The sequence below is a fragment of the Equus quagga genome, chromosome 2, assembly GCF_021613505.1.
Source record: "Equus quagga isolate Etosha38 chromosome 2, UCLA_HA_Equagga_1.0, whole genome shotgun sequence".
In the NCBI taxonomy this organism is placed as follows: Eukaryota; Metazoa; Chordata; class Mammalia; order Perissodactyla; family Equidae; genus Equus; species Equus quagga.
In genome coordinates this window covers 557,378-574,950 of record NC_060268.1, presented here as the reverse complement: position 1 = coordinate 574,950, position 17,573 = coordinate 557,378, and the positions used below count along the sequence as shown (strand labels likewise).

The 17,573-nt window shown below is 49.3% G+C and overlaps 1 protein-coding gene across 6 annotated transcripts in view; it reads left to right on the top strand.

Moving 5' to 3' along the window:
• The window catches only part of FRMD6 (FERM domain containing 6), a 199,459-nt gene that overhangs the window by 175,395 nt on the left and 6,491 nt on the right, over positions 1–17,573 (top strand). For all 6 annotated transcript variants that reach the window (XM_046655222.1, XM_046655223.1, XM_046655227.1 and 3 more), the window contains 8 exons: positions 746–822; positions 2,885–3,071; positions 6,048–6,203; positions 9,174–9,239; positions 10,080–10,148; positions 11,099–11,273; positions 14,121–14,456; positions 17,098–17,229. In XM_046655222.1, the coding sequence (XP_046511178.1) occupies positions 746–822; positions 2,885–3,071; positions 6,048–6,203; positions 9,174–9,239; positions 10,080–10,148; positions 11,099–11,273; positions 14,121–14,456; positions 17,098–17,229 (1,198 nt within the window). The remainder of the gene's footprint in view (positions 1–745; positions 823–2,884; positions 3,072–6,047; positions 6,204–9,173; positions 9,240–10,079; positions 10,149–11,098; positions 11,274–14,120; positions 14,457–17,097; positions 17,230–17,573) is intronic.

Sequence of the window (17,573 nt, the reverse complement as noted above, 5' to 3'; positions counted from 1 at the left end):
TCTTGGGATGATGCTTTGAAATGAAAGGCATGGAAAAAGTATTTGTTCCTCTTCTGTAACTATGTTAGTTGTCAAAACTGATGTTCTGGATGTTATCAGTAATTTTTACATCTCCTTTTACTGTGCTTACGTATGATACCGTGTTGCTTTATTACACTGGAGCTTTCTTTAGTAAACACACGTTCCATTTATATGGGGCTGCTTTCACGGGGGATTTACCCAGTGTTTCCAGCATCACCCTAGTAAGCCAGGAATAAACTCTCAGTATCTGATCCGACCCTCCAATTTGTATTTAAGAATTCTTGGAATAAACTGGAGGCTGCTTCAGAGCCAGTGACAGAGTAAGGAACATGACTGTCTAAATAAACAAACAGCGTTTTAGCATTTGGTATGTGGAATGTCAGGAACAAGGGAACGCTTGTAACGAGGAGCAAATGGTCACCACAGGGGACGGAGCGAGGGGGAGCTGGCTCGCAGGAGCAGTTCCCACTGGTGTTGTTTTTCTATCCCGAGTGTTGTCGCTGACATCGCAGGGGGTGATACTCGGCACTGGGTCGAGGCTGTAGAACTTCCTGGTTTTGCACGAACCCAGTATGCAGACGGGACCGCTCTCTACCCATGGCAAGCCGCCACTCATTACAAGTAGAAAAAACCTTTCAGTGTTCAAAAAGTGGTATTTTGTTGCTTTTGAAACCCATTTTTGAAGAAACTAAAAGTAGCTTGATCTTTTATGTCTTTGTTTTAGGGTATTGACCAATTTGGGCCTCCCATGATCATCCACTTCCGGGTACAGTACTACGTGGAAAATGGCAGGTTGATCAGGTACACGGGCAGGAGATTCCGCGCCTTTCTTTCCTCGTAGCGCTCATCTCCTGATTTGCCGAATAAAGTACTCGTGTTTATGGGTTTTTTCCACCTACTAAAATATAAATTCCATAAGAGCGGAGATTTTAAAAAAATCTATTTGCAAACTCACGTATCCTCAGTCGCTACTGAGGTACAGAGGCACTCAGTAAATATTGTAGAATAAATTATAGTTAGACTATCGATGAAAATGTTGACTATCGCTGGCTCCCGTTTTCTGTGCTTCACATTTTCAGTAACAAACCAGTCACCAAAAAGACACTTCATTCAAGAGGCAACTAGCCCTTGTGTGAAGAGTGGGGAACTAGACCGAAGGATGTTCCTGGTTTCTGGGGTGGGGACGGGGGCAGGAGCAAGAACTCCCCCCGTGACAACACCTGGGTGTTAGCACCTGGTCTTCTTGTCACCTTGGGGTCTGGCTTCTGTTCTTGGCAGCAGCTGTAAAACTAAGGCTGCGCCCACTGGGGCCGTCCCCTGGGAATCATGGACGCCGTTTGGCAAGGGCGGGAGGCTGGCTCTTCCTGGCGGTGGGCACGGGAGTGGTGCTATGCTTGGGCAGACTCAGAGTGCGTCGTTTCAGCAGCTCAGGGCCGGGGAGCTTTCAGAGGGGATTTTGTTGGCTGATAGAAAATACTGGAAGTGTGAACTCTGTGTTTTACTTGTTTATTTTTAAACTTTGAGAAACCCCAAGAGATGTGCATCTGGCTAGTGATTTATTGGTGAGATTTGCTCTTAATATTTACAGGATTGCCACATGCAAATTGAGAAGTAAAAAATATTAGTCCAGAAAGAATTTTTTTAAAAGGCTGAGAAACTTTTTAAATTATTCTGTTTATGTAAAAATTTTTACTCAGTTTACCTAGTAAGTATGGAATGCCCTGGAAAGAAGGAAAATATATTATTGAGCCACTAATTAACCCCCTGGGGCTAATGAACGTTTAATTCATCCTGTAATTCTGCCCTTTTCCCCAGGGATGAGTTATCCAAACACTGTGGTCAGCACTATAAACAAAGTCCTCTGGAAACTGCTCCCTCCCAAGGGAGAAATCACACAGACGCCATGTTGTAACTCTTCATACTTAGACGTGACCCGGGTGAAATAGACCCATATGTTTTTATCACCATCGACTAATGAGCTATGGCTCCCAGGGCAACATTCAGCCTAAAATAATAGGGAGCAGATAAGCTCATCGAATACACACTCACACACGCACACGCACACGTTTTTTCCTTGTTTTTCCTTTGATCACAAAGGCCTGTTTGCCTGTGAGACCCTTTGGAAGTGACCGTGTTGCCCAGTCAGCACTTCTGACCCAGCGTGTTTAATGGGGACTGTGTTTCTGACCTCAGCGGATTGTAATGAGTGCATTATTGGTATTTCCATTGGTGAGGAGTGTCGTGATTGTCACATGCCTATAAAAACACACCCATAAAGTAACGGGAAAAAAAGATTTAAGGAAAGCTTCCAGTTCATTCATTCTGAGAGAAGAAAACTGACTATTTATAGTTAAGCAACTTTTTTTGTAGAAGGGCATATAAATAGAAACTTTTTTGAAAGGGCCTTAAAGTATTGTAATGTGCTCAGCTGAAAAATAAAACAGAAAAGAAAAGCAAAACATGAGAGCCGGGTGGTCCCCTCGGGTCTGTGCTTATTTCTGCCATGTGTACAGCAGCGCTGTAGCGAGATTAAGACAATGACACACCCTGGGCTGCTCTTCCAGTGCTGTCCAACGCAGTGCTTCCATGTGGCAGTGGACGGTGCAGGCCTTTTTTCCGTTCTCTGAATGAATTGAATGCTGTAGGCCCTAGGAAATGTTATTTTTGCAGCCTGGGCAGCTGACTTGGAGTTCTAACTCCCTGAACCTGCCCCTCTTCCATGAGTCGGGAGTGGGGTGTGGGGAGGGAGGAGGGCGCAGAAACAGAGAGCCCTTGTCACAGAGGGGAGCGGGACTGGCGTTCTGTTTGCAGCCATTGGGTTGCTCCATCAAGATGTGAGTTCTGTTTTCTTTTGTTTTCCCAGTGACAGAGCAGCGAGGTACTACTACTACTGGCACCTGAGAAAACAAGTCCTTCGCTCTCAGTGTGTGCTCCGCGAGGAGGCCTACTTCCTGCTGGCCGCCTTCGCCCTGCAGGCCGATCTGGGGAACTTCAAAAGGAACAAGCACTACGGAAAGTACTTTGAGCCAGAGGCGTACTTCCCGTCTTGGGTAGGCACTGCTTTTGGAGGCTTGAGTGTTTTCTCTAGCACGTTTCTGGTTCCTTGTGCTGCTGCTCACGTTGCTTCCAGAAACGGGGCCCCACATGTTTTATGGCTAGCAGGACCCTTCACAATAGCGGTTGAGAGCGTGGGGCACACGGTCTCTTGACGTTCTCCGTCTGCTTGTGGTTAACGGGGAAGGGACTGTGTCCCTCCTCAGGATGGTGGGACTTGCACTTTGCCAGCCTTCTCGTGGCATGTGCACGGCCTTGACCTCTTATATGCTCTTAGTTCGAGCAGCATTTTTCCCCTTTGAAAGGAGAAAACATTGCTCCTGAAAGGGCGCGCTCATTCTCAGCTTTTCCAGTGCTGAGAACACAGTGCGAGTCAGCCCCCCTACTCTGACTGCCCCGCTCTGGAGGAGCCACCTGGTGTCAGCAGCAGACCCTGCCTGTTCCCGCGCCGACCCTCCAGCCCTGCCGTCTGCAGCCGCCCTGTGCACCTGGGTCTCCATCCTTCCCCCAGGCCTCTGCTCTGACTCTCTCTCTTCGGTCAGAACATGCACACACGTGTGGCTCGCGCCTCTCCATCCTCAGGAAGGAGGAGGAGGGAAAGAGCCGCTGCCGCTCACCTTCCCTTCTCAGTAAAGCTTCTGGAAAACATGACGTCTATTTGATTTTCAGCTTCTTCGCTTCCCACACGGACTCCTCAGCCCACTTGGTCTGCCTTGCTTCCCCACCCTCCACTCCTGGTGTGTCCCTGAGGTCACAGTGGCTTTTAAATTGCCAGATCCAGTGGGCACTTTTAGCTTGTTTTCCTGAATTTCTCGGCTGCACTTGACATTCAACCACGTGCGTCCTGGGAGACCTCATCCAAGCGAAGACTTTTAACAACCGCGCGTGCTGGCCGCGCCCACAGCCCTTTCTCTCCCTGGTCCCCGAGGCAGCTGTTTGCCGTAGGCCCTCACGCTCAAGATGGTCCAGCCGTCTTCCCACCTCAGTTCTCGGTACCCCTGCCTCTGCCATCCCACTCTTGACGAGCGGCGCTGCCCGGCACGCGGCACCCGGAAACTTGAGAGCCACGTGGACATCTCCTTGTGTCCCCTTTCTCCCTGCCCCGTCCAGCCAGAGTGTCTTCTGACGTAAACCCTTGATGTTGATCACGCACCCCCAGCTGAAGAAACAGAATGCTCTTGTGTTCGTGTTGTTAACCTCCCAAATGTTTGTTGCTCCCGGCCCCCTGTTCTCCCGTCTGCACTCCCGGCTTGCGTCTGCGCTCGCGCTGCTGTGGAGGCTTGTCCCTGCCTCAGCCTCTGTCCACAGCTCGCAGGCGAGTGGATTTGCTCTGGTTTAAACCCTCGGGGCTCCCTGTCACCCGCTGAGGGAGGCCCGGGCTCCCAGCGCGACCGAGGACCTTTGCAGGTGGTGGTCCCTGTCAGCCCTCCGCTTCCTTCCTAGCTGTCATGCAGTGTGACTCGTGCTCCAGCAGCGTCCAGCATGACCTGTGTCCCCTCACTCCTGTACTGTTCGCGCTTCTGGCCTTTCTTGCTGCAGCTCCTTTAGCCAGTGAGGCCCTTCTCTCTATCCACCTGGCCAACTCCCTTTCCTCCTCCAGGGCTCAACTCAGCCATGTTCCCTCTGGGCAGACTGTCCGGCTGCCCCTCCACTGGGCTCAAGAAGACCCTGGACATAAGTGTATTACATCTCAATATCAAGCGATCTGTTCGTCTTTTGCCCCTGGTGAACTAAAGGATGAGTGTGGACCTGACCTTCTCTGTGTCTGGAGCACTTCTCCTTGAGGTCGACTGACGGACAGTGCCTCCACTGTCGAAGGGAAACCACGGAAGGTGTCCAGCTTTTAGTGTCACTGTCTGCTGGGCCACAGTCCGCCATGTTGACCTTCCCTAGCTGTCGTCAGGGACTCACTGAATCTCGCTCGTTTCGATCAGAGCCAGTCCTGGGCTGAATCCCAGCTCCCTCGACTGTGGGGTCTCCACACCCTCTGCTTCAGTGCCCTTACCAATATTTTCTGTGTATTCTCTGACCTGAAAAAGGTTGACAGATACTGATTTAGACAGTCTCTGTGTAAAAGGGGTCTACAAAGAAAAATCTGTAACTTGAGTCCTCAGCAAAACTTGATAATTGGTCAACAATTGATCACATTTAATTTAATAGGAAGAAACAAAATGTCGATATCTGTAAAAACATTTTAGAACTAAAATTTCTCTAACTTTTAAAATTTTGAATTTAAGCACTCCTCTTCTTGCTCACTTCGCATAATTCTTTCTATATGTTGTAAGTCCTTGTGGAACCAGTTAAGACTCTTAGGTAATTGACCCTTTGCTCTCGCCTGCAGCTACTGGGTGGTGGGTGTTGCTGGCATCTCACAGCTCGGGCTCCAGCCCTGTGAAAATCGAAGCCACAGTGAATTGCAGTGAACCTTTGGACAGGGTTCTTTTCCCATCACTGTTCAAATAGAGTGTTCCTATCAGCCTCTTAGGCAAAAAGCACGCGGTGCAGGGAACTCCACCCAGGGCCCCGCCTTCCTGGGATGAGCGTCTAGAACCTCCCACTCCATGGCTGAAGGGTTAGAGGAGTCAAGTGGTTTCCAGAACCTGAGGATGTGCTGACAGGATGTGTGTTTCACGGTGCCAGTAATTTTGCAAGTGTAAACAGTGATCTGTACCAAATTTTGCAGGTTTGCCTGTTTTTCTCTTGGTGAGTTTAAAGCCAAGGGAGCATCTTTTCCCATTTCTCATGGTTTTTCTTCTTGGGCACACAGTGCTGCAGCTAAATTCACTCTCTAGCTTCTGCTGTGAGCTGATTCAGCCTAATAACACACGGTGAAAACAGCAAAAGCCAGACTTTCGTCTGGAAACCAGCCCGTTTCCATGGCCCGTTCTGGGTCCTGGTCCTCTGACCATTGTGGGGGGAGGGTGTCCTCACGTCGCTCCAGCAGTGTCCCACGCTCCCCCTCTCTCCCACAGGTGGTCTCCAGGAGAGGGAAGGACTACATCCTGAAGCACATCCCCAACATGCACAGAGACCAGTTTGCGCTGACGGCCTCCGAGGCCCATCTCAAGTACATCAAGGAGGCCGTGCGGCTGGACGATGTGGCCGTGCATTACTACAGGCTGTACAAGGTGCGGGGCTGGGGGCCTGCCTGCGCCAGCAGACGCAGCTTGTGTCGACAGTCGCCGTCCATTCCTGGCCGGCTTCTTACGAGTTTCGTGTGCACCGCTGTTTCTCCTGTGGGCCAGTCTGGGGTCTGCGAGCCTTCCCCAGGGGCCCGGGACCGGGGAGCCGGTCTTCTTGATGGTTCTCACATTAGATAACGTGGCTGCAGGTTGTGACCTGGCCTTTCAGTGATTACGAAATAGTGATCTTGCTCCTTCCCGAACCTGCATTTCTTCCTCGGGGAGTAACATCGGACACTTGTTTGATGGGTAATTTTCAGTATTCCTCAAAGTGAAGCCTGCATTGCCTCTATTAATCATGAGAACATCACACAGCAGCCAGGGTTTGTTGGGTGCTGTGTTTATGGGGCACACTGTATATTTATCTTTTTGAAGATTTTCGCAACTCTGTAAGATGGAAACGGTGATCTTCGTTTCACAGATGAGCACACGAGCAGAGCCCACAACACCAGGAAGTGGCAGAGCCAGAATTCAACCTGGGCCTTCCTGGGCTTACACAGGCCCCGCGTGCCCCTCATTCTCCGAACTTTGTGACCCTCTTTTGTGCCCTGTGTCTCTCTAGCCTCATTTTCCCATCCTGGGTCAGAGGTCACACACCCAAATAAGAGCTGGGCCAGGCTCTGCAGGGAACCACTCACACTGTTTACCATCTCCTCTTCTCTTCCCCTCCCCTCCCCACGCGTCTCCCTGTTTCACAAGTGTCACTTGCTTGGCAAGAACTCCTGCCAAAAAGGAGGGAGTCCACCTCTTACTCTGTGACCTTAGCCAAGTTACTTAACCTCTCTGTGCTTTAGTTTCCCCATGGTTAAATGGGGATGGTGACCTATCTACCTCTGCGGATTGTTGAAGACTAAAGGAGTGGTTGGATGAGAAGGCGTTCAAGCCGTGCCACCTCAGCACGCTGTTCAGCTGCTGTTGCCACTGCATTGTCTCTTGCTTGCTGTCTCTGCTGCACCCTTGTGGCAAGGTTGCATAACTTGACCGTCATGCCCTGGACTGGACGTGGTGGGTGTTGCTGGGTGATCTTCCTGGCCGGCTCAGAAAGCTTAACAAGGAGCCAGAGGATGGTATTTTTTTCTCTTCAGTCCCCAGGAGATCACTGTTAATACCCTGTCATCCTGGGAAGCACATTGAGTTCCAGAAGATCTCTTTGGCGGAATTCCGAAAGGACTGAGTTATTTTTTTTTCCCCTTAAGAGATTTCAGATGTGACACCTCAGGTTATATGAGAAAATGCAACTAAATGACATTTTTGACAATTGGTTTATATTTTAAAATGTGTTAGAAGTATGAATGATCCGTTGGAAAGAGTGTGGCTTTGGCATCATTTCTGAGTCAGAAGCCATGTGTCACCGCTCAGTTACTGGGATCCTCGGCAAATGTGACTGATGCTGGGCTGTGTCTTGTGTGGGCGTCATTCCAAACAGGTCACAGGGTTGGGAAGATTCTGTGAGAGAATGAAGCTCAGAGAACCGGAGGGAGGGCCTGGCACTTTCGTGAGTGCTCCAGGGAGAGTCATTGCTTCTTACTTGTTAGGGAAGCTTAGGGTTTTAAAGAATCCTGTGAGGAATTCTTTAGTGAGTACGTTTCCCCAATTTATCTTTTGTATCAAAATTAATCTTTCCAATTTGCTTAAAGTAATCTACATCTGTAGGTCACACGATACAGTTCTCTGTCTGCTTAGAACGAGATGATTCATGATTTAACTGGGTGAAGTAGGGATGTCGACATTATTGCTTCATGGGCAGAGTTTTCGTTTATTGGAGAAATCTAGTGGAAGCCATTAAAACTGCTTTGTTTAAGACCTGCTTGTAAAATGGAAATAAGGTGGAAAGAGGACAGGAAACATTCTGGAAAAATCGTCTGCACCCCTTTTGCAGTGACAGACGCCTCATATGCGCACCACCGGCCTTTTTATGAGCAGTCTCATTTCAGGGTGCACTCAGAGCAGCCCTGAAGGGAGGCTGCTGTCTTGACGTAGAGTACATTCCTTGGAGAGAACAGCCCACTAGTGAAAACGGGCTGTCTCCTCGTTCCTCTGCCACGTGAGGGTGTCTTCTAAAGATGGTCACGAGAAAACTGGTCCCAAACGTAAGAAAGATCTGTCCATATTCATTTATTGTTTTTATTACAAAATCTCATAATGAAAATATTTGTTACTTAGTAATTTTATCTTCCATTTTGAACTTCATACTTTTACCCACTTATTACAGATGAGCATTTAAAAGATGTGGCCAAATTTCAGAGTAATTCTTAGTTGTGGAACTTTTTCCTTTATGCTCATAGTTTATTTTTTATAGTTTATTGTTTAGCTGGTAGGGTGTGTATCATATTGGCAAGTGATAATGGAACTTCGTAAAAATAAATGTTCTTTCCACAGTAACTGATGTAGAGCTTTTACAGCTTTATTATCTGTCCTCATGAGAGAGCCTTCAGTGTTCAGGCTTGCCTCTAATTTTGGCTTCAGACCTTGCAGATTTACATGGTTTGAAACATGTAAACTCTAGTGCATCTCAGACTATAACTGACAGATTCTAATGTCTGAGAAAAGATTCAGTGTAAGATGGAGGGTAAAAAAGAATGATGGAAAAGCAGCAAAAATAGTTGTTTACTGGAGTTCGCAATAGCATAAGTATTTAGAATGTTGTCAGATGTGAAAATGTATGTAATATAGTAAGAACACTAATGCTTTGAAATCTTAGAGATTTTAAAAGTAGAGTTTACCGTTATTGATTGAATGCATGCTCACGATGTTCTTAAACCTCGTAAAAAACTCAGGATGCAGAAAGATGAGCAAGGTTATTTTAAGTCAAAAACTTTCCAATCCTGAAGTTTCTCTTTCTGTTTCTTTTCTTTGGTGTTGAATTATCCATTGTAGAAGAAAAATACACTTTCTCACACAGTTTTATTCCTACAGGATAAAAGGGAGCTTGAAGCTTCTCTGACCCTTGGACTGACCATGCGTGGAATCCAGATCTTCCAGGTGAGTGGGTGGGAAGTGAGTGTCAGACGTGTCCGCTGTGGCTGACGTCGATACGGCCTGTGCGGTCCTGCGGTGAGTTTGCTGGTCCCGTTCTGGCCTTGGCTGGTGGTCACTTCCTGTCTGTCTGGCACAGGCACGGGAGGTGCGGGATGGACGTGGGTGCGGTCTGATGCTTGGCAGTAGTTAGTCCTCCCGGACGCAGAGCAGCAGCAAGCGGAGGATGGGCCCCGCTCATCACTAGCAGGTCATTACCATCAGACGTTTTCCTTTCTGTGTCATTGATTTTAAATATTCTCTTTCATCCTCTGTGGTGGGGAGAAAAATGGCATTTTAATACAGTGCCTGACCAGACGTCTTAGTTTCTCTTCCCCTTTTCTGCTACAGCTTGTCCCGTGCATAGGTAGTAACTGTCACCTTTGCAGGTGGGGTGGTTTGTCCTGCAGCCGTCAGTAGGGGACCAAGGATGCATGTTTCTGTGAGACCTGGGAGAAAACAAGGCTGTCTATCTTTGGTGCAGGTGGAATATCCGCTTGTGAAAGTCAGAGCGCCTTACCTCGTCTCTGGAACGCCGGAGGCTGTGGGGCTGGCTGTTTAAATTTAGGGACAGGCCAGAAGGGGAAAGACCGCTGGGAAAAGGCCAGTTAATGCAGCCACTGAGGAACCAAAAGCTACGGAATTGTACACTCACCTTCTAATTACTGTCTGCACGTCTCCAGGGAGAGCTGGGGACCTCTTTTGGATTTTAATTACTGTGACTCAGCTGTCTGGAGAGACGCTAGGCCATTTTATAGTGTCTGTCAGTTTCCTCAGTGACTCTGTGCATTATAACTCTTTCCACAGAACGTAGATGAAGAGAAACAATTACTTTACGATTTCCCCTGGACGAATGTTGGAAAGTTGGTGTTTGTGGTAAGTTTAAAATAACGGACTAAAATAAATTACTTAGTTGTTTGTTTTTGTGGACTTTTATTATTTTTTGTTTTTTATAAAACAATATTGTCCCAGGCACAAAAGTTGATATTTTTTAAAAATCGAAGACAAAGATAGTTAGCTTTCTTATATTCTTACGCATGTGCTGTAATCCTGGGCACTCATCAATCCTTGTGGCGCTAAAAAGTGGAGCTAAAATCAAAGATTCTTACAGCCAAAGAAATTGCTGAGTTTAATTTGTGTGTCTGGTTCCCACTGCATGACCCTGGTTATTCTGGTTGCAGAAGAAATGTGGTGGGAAAGCAGTAGATGGGTTCTTCAAGTGGAGTTGTTTTAAAAAGCCTGCAGCCAAGGGATGGGAAAGCGGAAAGCCGTAATCAGAGGGTAGCTTGCTCTCGGTGTGGGGTCGGCCACTCCCTCTGGAAGTTACTTCTTCTGAGCAAAGATAAAAAGATGTTTCTATTAGTATCTGACTCTTTGAAACTCGTCATTATAAAGAAAGGTCTACAATTCTTAACAGGAAAAATACTCTTATTTTTAGAATATTGGAAATGGTACACTTTCTTCTGTCAGAGCAAAGTTGATTTTTCCTGGCTGTTTCTCTACGCTGACAGCCACAGCCGTTTTTGGTAGGGCTCAAAGAATTACAGTTAATGCTGTGAACATCTAGTGTCATTAAAACCCGTAATGTTGCGTTGTTCAGAAATTATTGGAAAAATACACAAAGAAAGGAGGAACATGAGGCTTGTCTGGATGGGCAATCTCCCGTCAGGAAAGTGGCCCCTCCATCAGGCTGGTCGTCTGGACGGCTCTTGGGCACTGACTCCTGGCTTTCTTCTGAATCGGGAGCCTGTTTCTGAACGATAATGGAGGGAACTCGGCAAATCGGAGCTCTTTTCCCAAATCTGATCCGCGCTTTCCCTCCACAGGGTAAGAAATTTGAGATCTTGCCGGACGGCCTGCCCTCAGCCAGGAAGCTCATCTACTACACAGGCTGCCCCCTGCGCTCCAGACACCTCCTGCAGCTCCTGAGCAACAGCCACCGCCTCTACATGAACCTGCAGCCCGTGCTGCGCCACGTCCGGAAGCTGGAGGAAAGCGAAGGTGGGGCCATCTGGGTGGGAGGCACGTGGACCCTGCCGCCGCGGCCTACCGTGCAGCCACTGCGCCGCTTTCCTAGAGTGAGGCGGGCGGCGGGCCAGGTCCACACGGGCTCCTGTTTGCTTTCCTGATGGCAGCGGACGCCCAGGCCCAGTGCAGCGTCCCTGTCCACAGTGCCTGCGGCTCCCATCTTTAGTGCCCCGCCAGGACTCTCTTGACGGTTCCCCGCGCATGGCTTGAAATTCCCTGGCGTGAAGCCACTATGTGAGGGTGCAGCCAGGGTTTGTCCTCCTCACTGCGTGGCCCACCTGGGTGCTACTGTCCCCAGGAAATCCTGGGTCCTTGGGTCACACTGACAGTGAAGCAGGTCGCAGAAGCCCCTGCAGCCTCCATCGACTGCTGAGAGGCCACCTCCGGCCCAGGGAGAATGCAGACAGGGCGGAGGGGATGTTCACGTCGGCGTTTTGTCAGCCGGTCCTGGGGGAGCTTTGCTGACTCAGAACGCAGCAGACCTTGTGGGCTCCGGAGTCTGCGGCCCTGACAAGGGGGGTGATGGTGAGGATGGAGGGGGCAGGAGAGAGGCCTCTGACCCCACTCCCGCTGTGCAGTTCACCCTGATGGTTAGCGCTCATCTCAGCTGTGGCGCCCTGCGGATGCTCCAAATCACACACTCCAACTGCCGACCCATGACGCTACTTTGCACATTTGTGTACTTTTTACTGTCTTCAGTGTGTTTTGTAAAGTCGCGTCGTGACAGTCTTGGTAATTCAGTCAGACGAGATTTGGGGTGTTCGTGGGGACATGAGGACGCAGATTCGTATCTTGGGTCCGCATCTGAGACAGGCTGCCCCTAGACCCGCGTGTCCTGCAGAAGCAGGGCGGACCTGCCGTCTCGTCACACATGCCCCTCAGAGGGGTTTGCCTGTCCGGCTGCTCCCGCAGAGTCCATCACCTGCACCGCTGACGCCAGCTCACTGGGGAGGAGAGGTTGCGTTTCGCATTTCTTAGAGTAAATTTCAGGGTTATTTAGATGTTTCTCTCAGTTTGAAACTGAGTGGTGCATAGCTTCTTAAATGTTTGCGGAGGATCTGGGTGAAACAGCACCGTGAAGGGAGCAGACACGGCTGCATGGAGCGCCACGCTGTGCCACCCTGACCTGGGCTCTGTGAGGGGGGAAAAACAGGCCTGGAGGGGGAGACCAGGGAGTCAGCATAGCCCGTGTCGCCCCGAGCCTGTCCCGAGGTCGGGAGGACCAGGCTGTCTGTGAACAGGCAGGAGGGCTGTTGAGTTCTTAGACCCGCGGGTCCCGATTGTCTTAGAACGCCAACACAGCAGAGCTTGTTTTACTTTTTCCTCCTCCCACCCTTCCAAGAGCCCATGGCTATTATTTCTGGTACAACAGTGAGCAGAAATGGTACGAGAATTTGCAAAGCCCTTCAGCTTCCATCTTCATCTCGCCCCTCTTGTCTTCAGAAGACAGGAGTCGTTGGGACCAGTCCGGCCCTGGAAGAGGGGCTATTGAGGATCACTTTCGTGGGCAGCCGTGTGTGTGTTGGGCTCTGATGTCCAGTCCCGTCTGCCTTCTGTGTGGCTGCACACAGTCACCCTTGTGCTTCAGCCTGATTGCTTAGAATTTTCATGAATGAACTGGAGCCCAGAAATGTACACACAGCCTTCTCAATCGTTTTTTCCATTTGCATCCTGGAGAGCGTATCGTCTCTGTGCTGACTCTCGTTCCCTCTCTGGGGAGCCTGTGGTGATCACACTTCAGAGCTAGATTCAGACATCAGGAGTGCAAGTGTTTTTCACTTAACCAAGAGATAAGACAATTGCATCCAGTAACAGACCCCTGAGAGCCCAATTAGTCTGCTAGTTAGCAGTTTCTGAAATAATATCAATTTAACCGTCCCCAAACGCACTCTTCGTTTTTAACATTGTTCTAATGTGTTATTTCTCATCAGTATTAGTACCAGGAAGCTGGACTGTTTCTGTTTTCATTTCTGACCTGACACACAGAAGTCCTGTGTTGTGTCGGTTGTCCGCCTGCAGCTCAGCTATGGCTCTGCCTCTGTGTGGCGGTCAGCTGAGTTTGGTAGGAGGCACTTTGCCACGTTGCGGTAACGACCAGCACTGACGTGTTAAACCAAAGAGCAGTGTCACCAGTCAGGACGCATGGGTGTCAATCGTCAAAACAGTAGTGATTTCACACTTGTTTTCTCAATAGATGATAAAGCCTCGCTCATTCACACTAGATGGGGAAAAGCAATCTTCATTAATGAAAACTCAAATTTTAGAAATTTTTGAAGGAAATTCTCAGAAGAATAGTTTTACTTTAAACGATGTTTAGCAATTAGAGGTAAGCTAGCAGTGGGCCAAACTGAACGAATGAACAAATGAAGGACCCCTGGCCTGTGTGTGAATTGAACAGTCTTCGGTAGCCGTGCTTCTGAGCTTCTGTGTGGGGAAGGACCAGAGGCTGAAGTTTCTCGTCCCCGTGGGCGGATGCTTTTGGAGATAGAGAGTCTTGGCGGCTGTCGTGGCAGCGTCCGACAGCCCTGAGCTTCTCAGTGCGTGTTCTCAGCTGCCTGCTCGCTTCTGTTTGGCCCACTGACAGTCCGCACACTTGGAGCAGCTCTCTCTGGTGTCGAAGCTTTGAGACGGGGCCCCCAGGTCTGTGTCCAGGTCCTCGCTCCCCTGCGGGCGTCCTGAGCTGAGCTCCTGTGAGAACCGTGGGCACTGCCAGGCACTGGGGTCAGAGGTGACTGTCCCTGCTCTGGGCCCAGGGACTCGGGCGAGCTGAGCCGCCCCTGTCCTGGTCACTGGGTGACGAGTTGTGTCCTCCCCACACAGAGAAGAAGCAGTATCGGGAGTCGTACATCAGCGACAGCCTGGAGCTCGACATGGGCCCGCTGGAGCAGCGGTCCCGGGCCAGTGGCAGCAGTGCAGGCAGCGCGAGGCACAAGCGCCTGTCGCGGCACTCCACCGCCAGCCACGGCAGCTCCCACACCTCGGGCATTGAGGCCGACACCAAGCCGCGGGACGCGGGGCCTGAGGACGGCTACTCCAGCGGTGCCGTCCACCGCAAGCTGAAGACCTGCAGCTCGACCACCAGCCACGGCAGCTCCCACACCTCGGGGGTGGAGAGTGGCGGCAAGGACCACCTGGAGGAGGGCTCGCAGGACGACGGTAAGCTCCGGCCCGAGCCGCCGGCGTGGCCCACGGTCGCTGCCTGCTCTTTGCCTCTCCTGGTGGGTTCCAGATATTGGCTCTGCAGACTCGATGTCTGGAGAGCTGCTAGGGGTGGTGTAGAGAAGGGCTGTGCTGCCGGCTCCCCAGTGACAGGGCAGAGTTGCTGCTGTGTGTGGACGCAGCCCCACCAGTCATGGCCCTTTGTCACCACGGGGCGCGGTTGTGGGTTCTGAGTCCAGCAGTGTATGTGAGCAGAGAGGAAGTCAGTCCTGCAGACCTCGTGTCTGCGTCTCCGACTCCCAGGTAAATAGGCGTCAGTTAGGACACGAGTGGATGTGCTGATACTGACAGAGATGTCGCGAACTTCTGCAAAAAAGGAACGATTGGAGCCCAGGCCATTGAAGAGTTAGCGAGTATTGCACCGGGCCGCTTAACTCTGTGTTGGGAGCTAAGCAAGACCTAGAGCCTGTACCAGCCAAACAGCATTTGTGTGCATCTGTGTTGTTATTTTTCTTGTTTTAATTACTTTTTAAATTGCAGTAATATTGGTTTATAACATTATATAAATTTCTGGTGTACGTCGTAATATATTTCGAATTCTGTGTAGGTTACATCATGTTCACCACCCAAAGACTAATTACCATCCATCACCACACACGTGCGCCTGATCACTGCTTTCGCTCTCCCCCCTCCCCCTTCCCCCCTTCCCCTCTGGTAACCACCAGTCCAATCTCCCTTGCTATGTGTTTGTTTATCGTCGTTTTTATTTTCTACTTATGAGTGAGGTCATACGGTATTTGACTTTCTCCCTCTGACTGACTTCACTTAGCATAATACTCTCAAGGTCCATCCATGTTGTCACAAATGGCCAGATTTCATCGTTTCTTATGGCTGAGTAGTTCTCCACTGGGTATATATACCACATCTTCTTTATCCATTCGTCCCTTGATGGGCATCTAGGTTGCTTCCAAGTCTTGGCTATTGTGCATAATTCTGTGATGAACACAGGGGTGCACATATCTTTATGCGTTGGTGTTTTCAAGCTCTTTAGATACATACTCAGCAGTGGGATAGCTGGATCATATGGTAGATCTATTCTTAATTTTCTGAGGAAACTCCATACTGCTTTCCACAGTGGCTGTACCAGTTTGCACTCCAACCAGCAGTGTGCAAGGGTTCCCTTCTCTCCACCACTTGTTGTTTCCTGTCTTGTTAATTATAGCCATTCTGACCAGAGTGAGGTGATATCTCGTAGTTTTGATTTGCATTTCCTTGATAGTTAATGATGTTGAACATCTTTTCATGTGCCTGTTGGCCATCTGTATATCTTCTTTGGAGAAATCTCTGTTCAGATCTTTGGCCCATTTTTTATTTGGGTTGTTAGGTTTTTTGTTGTTGACATGTATGAGTTCTTTGTATATTTTGGATATTAACCCCTTATCTGGTATATGGTTTGTGAATATCTTCTCCCAATTGTTAGGTTGTCTTTTTGTTTGTTGATGGTTTCCTTTGCTGTGCAGAAGCTTTTTAGTTTGATGTAGTCCCATTTGTTCATTTTTTCTTTTGTTTCCCTTGCCCGGTCAGACATGGTACTTGAAAATATGCTGCTAAGACTGATGTCAAAGAGCGTCCTGCCTATGTTTTCTTCTAGAAGTTTCATGGTTTCAGGTCTTACTTTCAAGTCTTTAATCCATTTTGAGTTGATTTTTGTGCATGGTGTGAGATAATGGTCTACTTTGACTCTTTTGCATGTGGCTGTCCCAGTTTTCCCAGCACCATTAATTGAAAAGACTTTCCTTTCTCCATTGTATGCTCTTGGCTCCCTTGTCGAAAATTAGCTGTCCGTAAATTTGTGGGTTTATTTCTGGGCTCTCGATTCTGTTCCATTGCTCTGTGTATCTGTTTTTGTGCCAGTACCATGCTGTGTTGGTTACTATAGCTTTGTAGTATATTTTGAAATCAGGGAGTGTGATACCTCCAGCTTTGTTCTTTTTTCTCAGGAATCCTTTGGCTATTTGGGGTCTTTTGTTGTTCCATATAAATTTTAGGATTCTTTGTTCTGTTTCTGTGAAAAATGTCATTGGGACTTTGATAGGGATTGCATTGAATCTGTAGATTGCTTTAGGAAGTATAGACTATTTTTTTTTTTTAAAGATTGGCCCTGAGCTAATATCTGTTACCAGTCTTCCTCTTTTTTTTCCCTTCTCTCCAAAGCCCCCAGTACATAGTTGTACATGTTCTAGTTGGAGGTCCTTCTAGTTCTCCTGTGTGGAACGCTGCCTCACTGTGGCTTGATGAGCGGTGCTGGGTCCACGCCTGGGAGCCGAACCAGTGAACCCCAGGCTGCTGATGCGGAGCGCACGAACTTAACCACTGGGCCACGGGGCCTCTTCTTTCTTAACAAGTAAAGAATAATTGACAGTCAAATCGTGTCATTAGCAGACACGTAGACAACACAGCAATCCGGTGAAGAAGAGAGCAGGTAGCATCTAGTTGAGAACTGCCCCTGGAGTTTGCTATTGTAGAGGCTCCTTAGCAAGTCTGTAAATGTGCGTAATTGCATAGCCTCTTCCGCATGTGGCTGTGGGTTACGGTGGCCACGTCCCTTCATGTCACCAAATGTCTTCTTCTGTGTCAGAAATAGAGATGTTGGTTGATGACCCCAGGGACCTGGAGCAGATGCATGAAGAGTCTCTGGAGGTCAGCCCGGACATGTGCATCTACATCACGGAGGACATGCTCATGTCACGGAAGCTGAACGGACACTCGGGTGAGCTCGTCTGGGAAGCTCGTGTCCTTGGGAGGCGGGTGGTCCTGGCCTGAGAAGCAGGTGCCTCAGAAACAGAAGGGGCGACGGCTGTGGACCAGGGACAGGACAGGAAGAGCCTGTCCAGGCCTTGTGGTCGACTGCAGGACCCAGTGCCCCGCGGAGCCAGGAAGGCAGAGGGCTCAGGCCGGGCTTACTGTGCTCCGCCCTGCGCTCACACGCACTCCTGTGAGGGGCTTTGTCTCCGTTTGTGCTGCCTTAACAGTCGTCAGAGAATCCCGTGATCCATCTGGACCCTTCGGACCCGCCTCCTCCTCACACATAGAAACCTGCAGACTGGGGAGCAC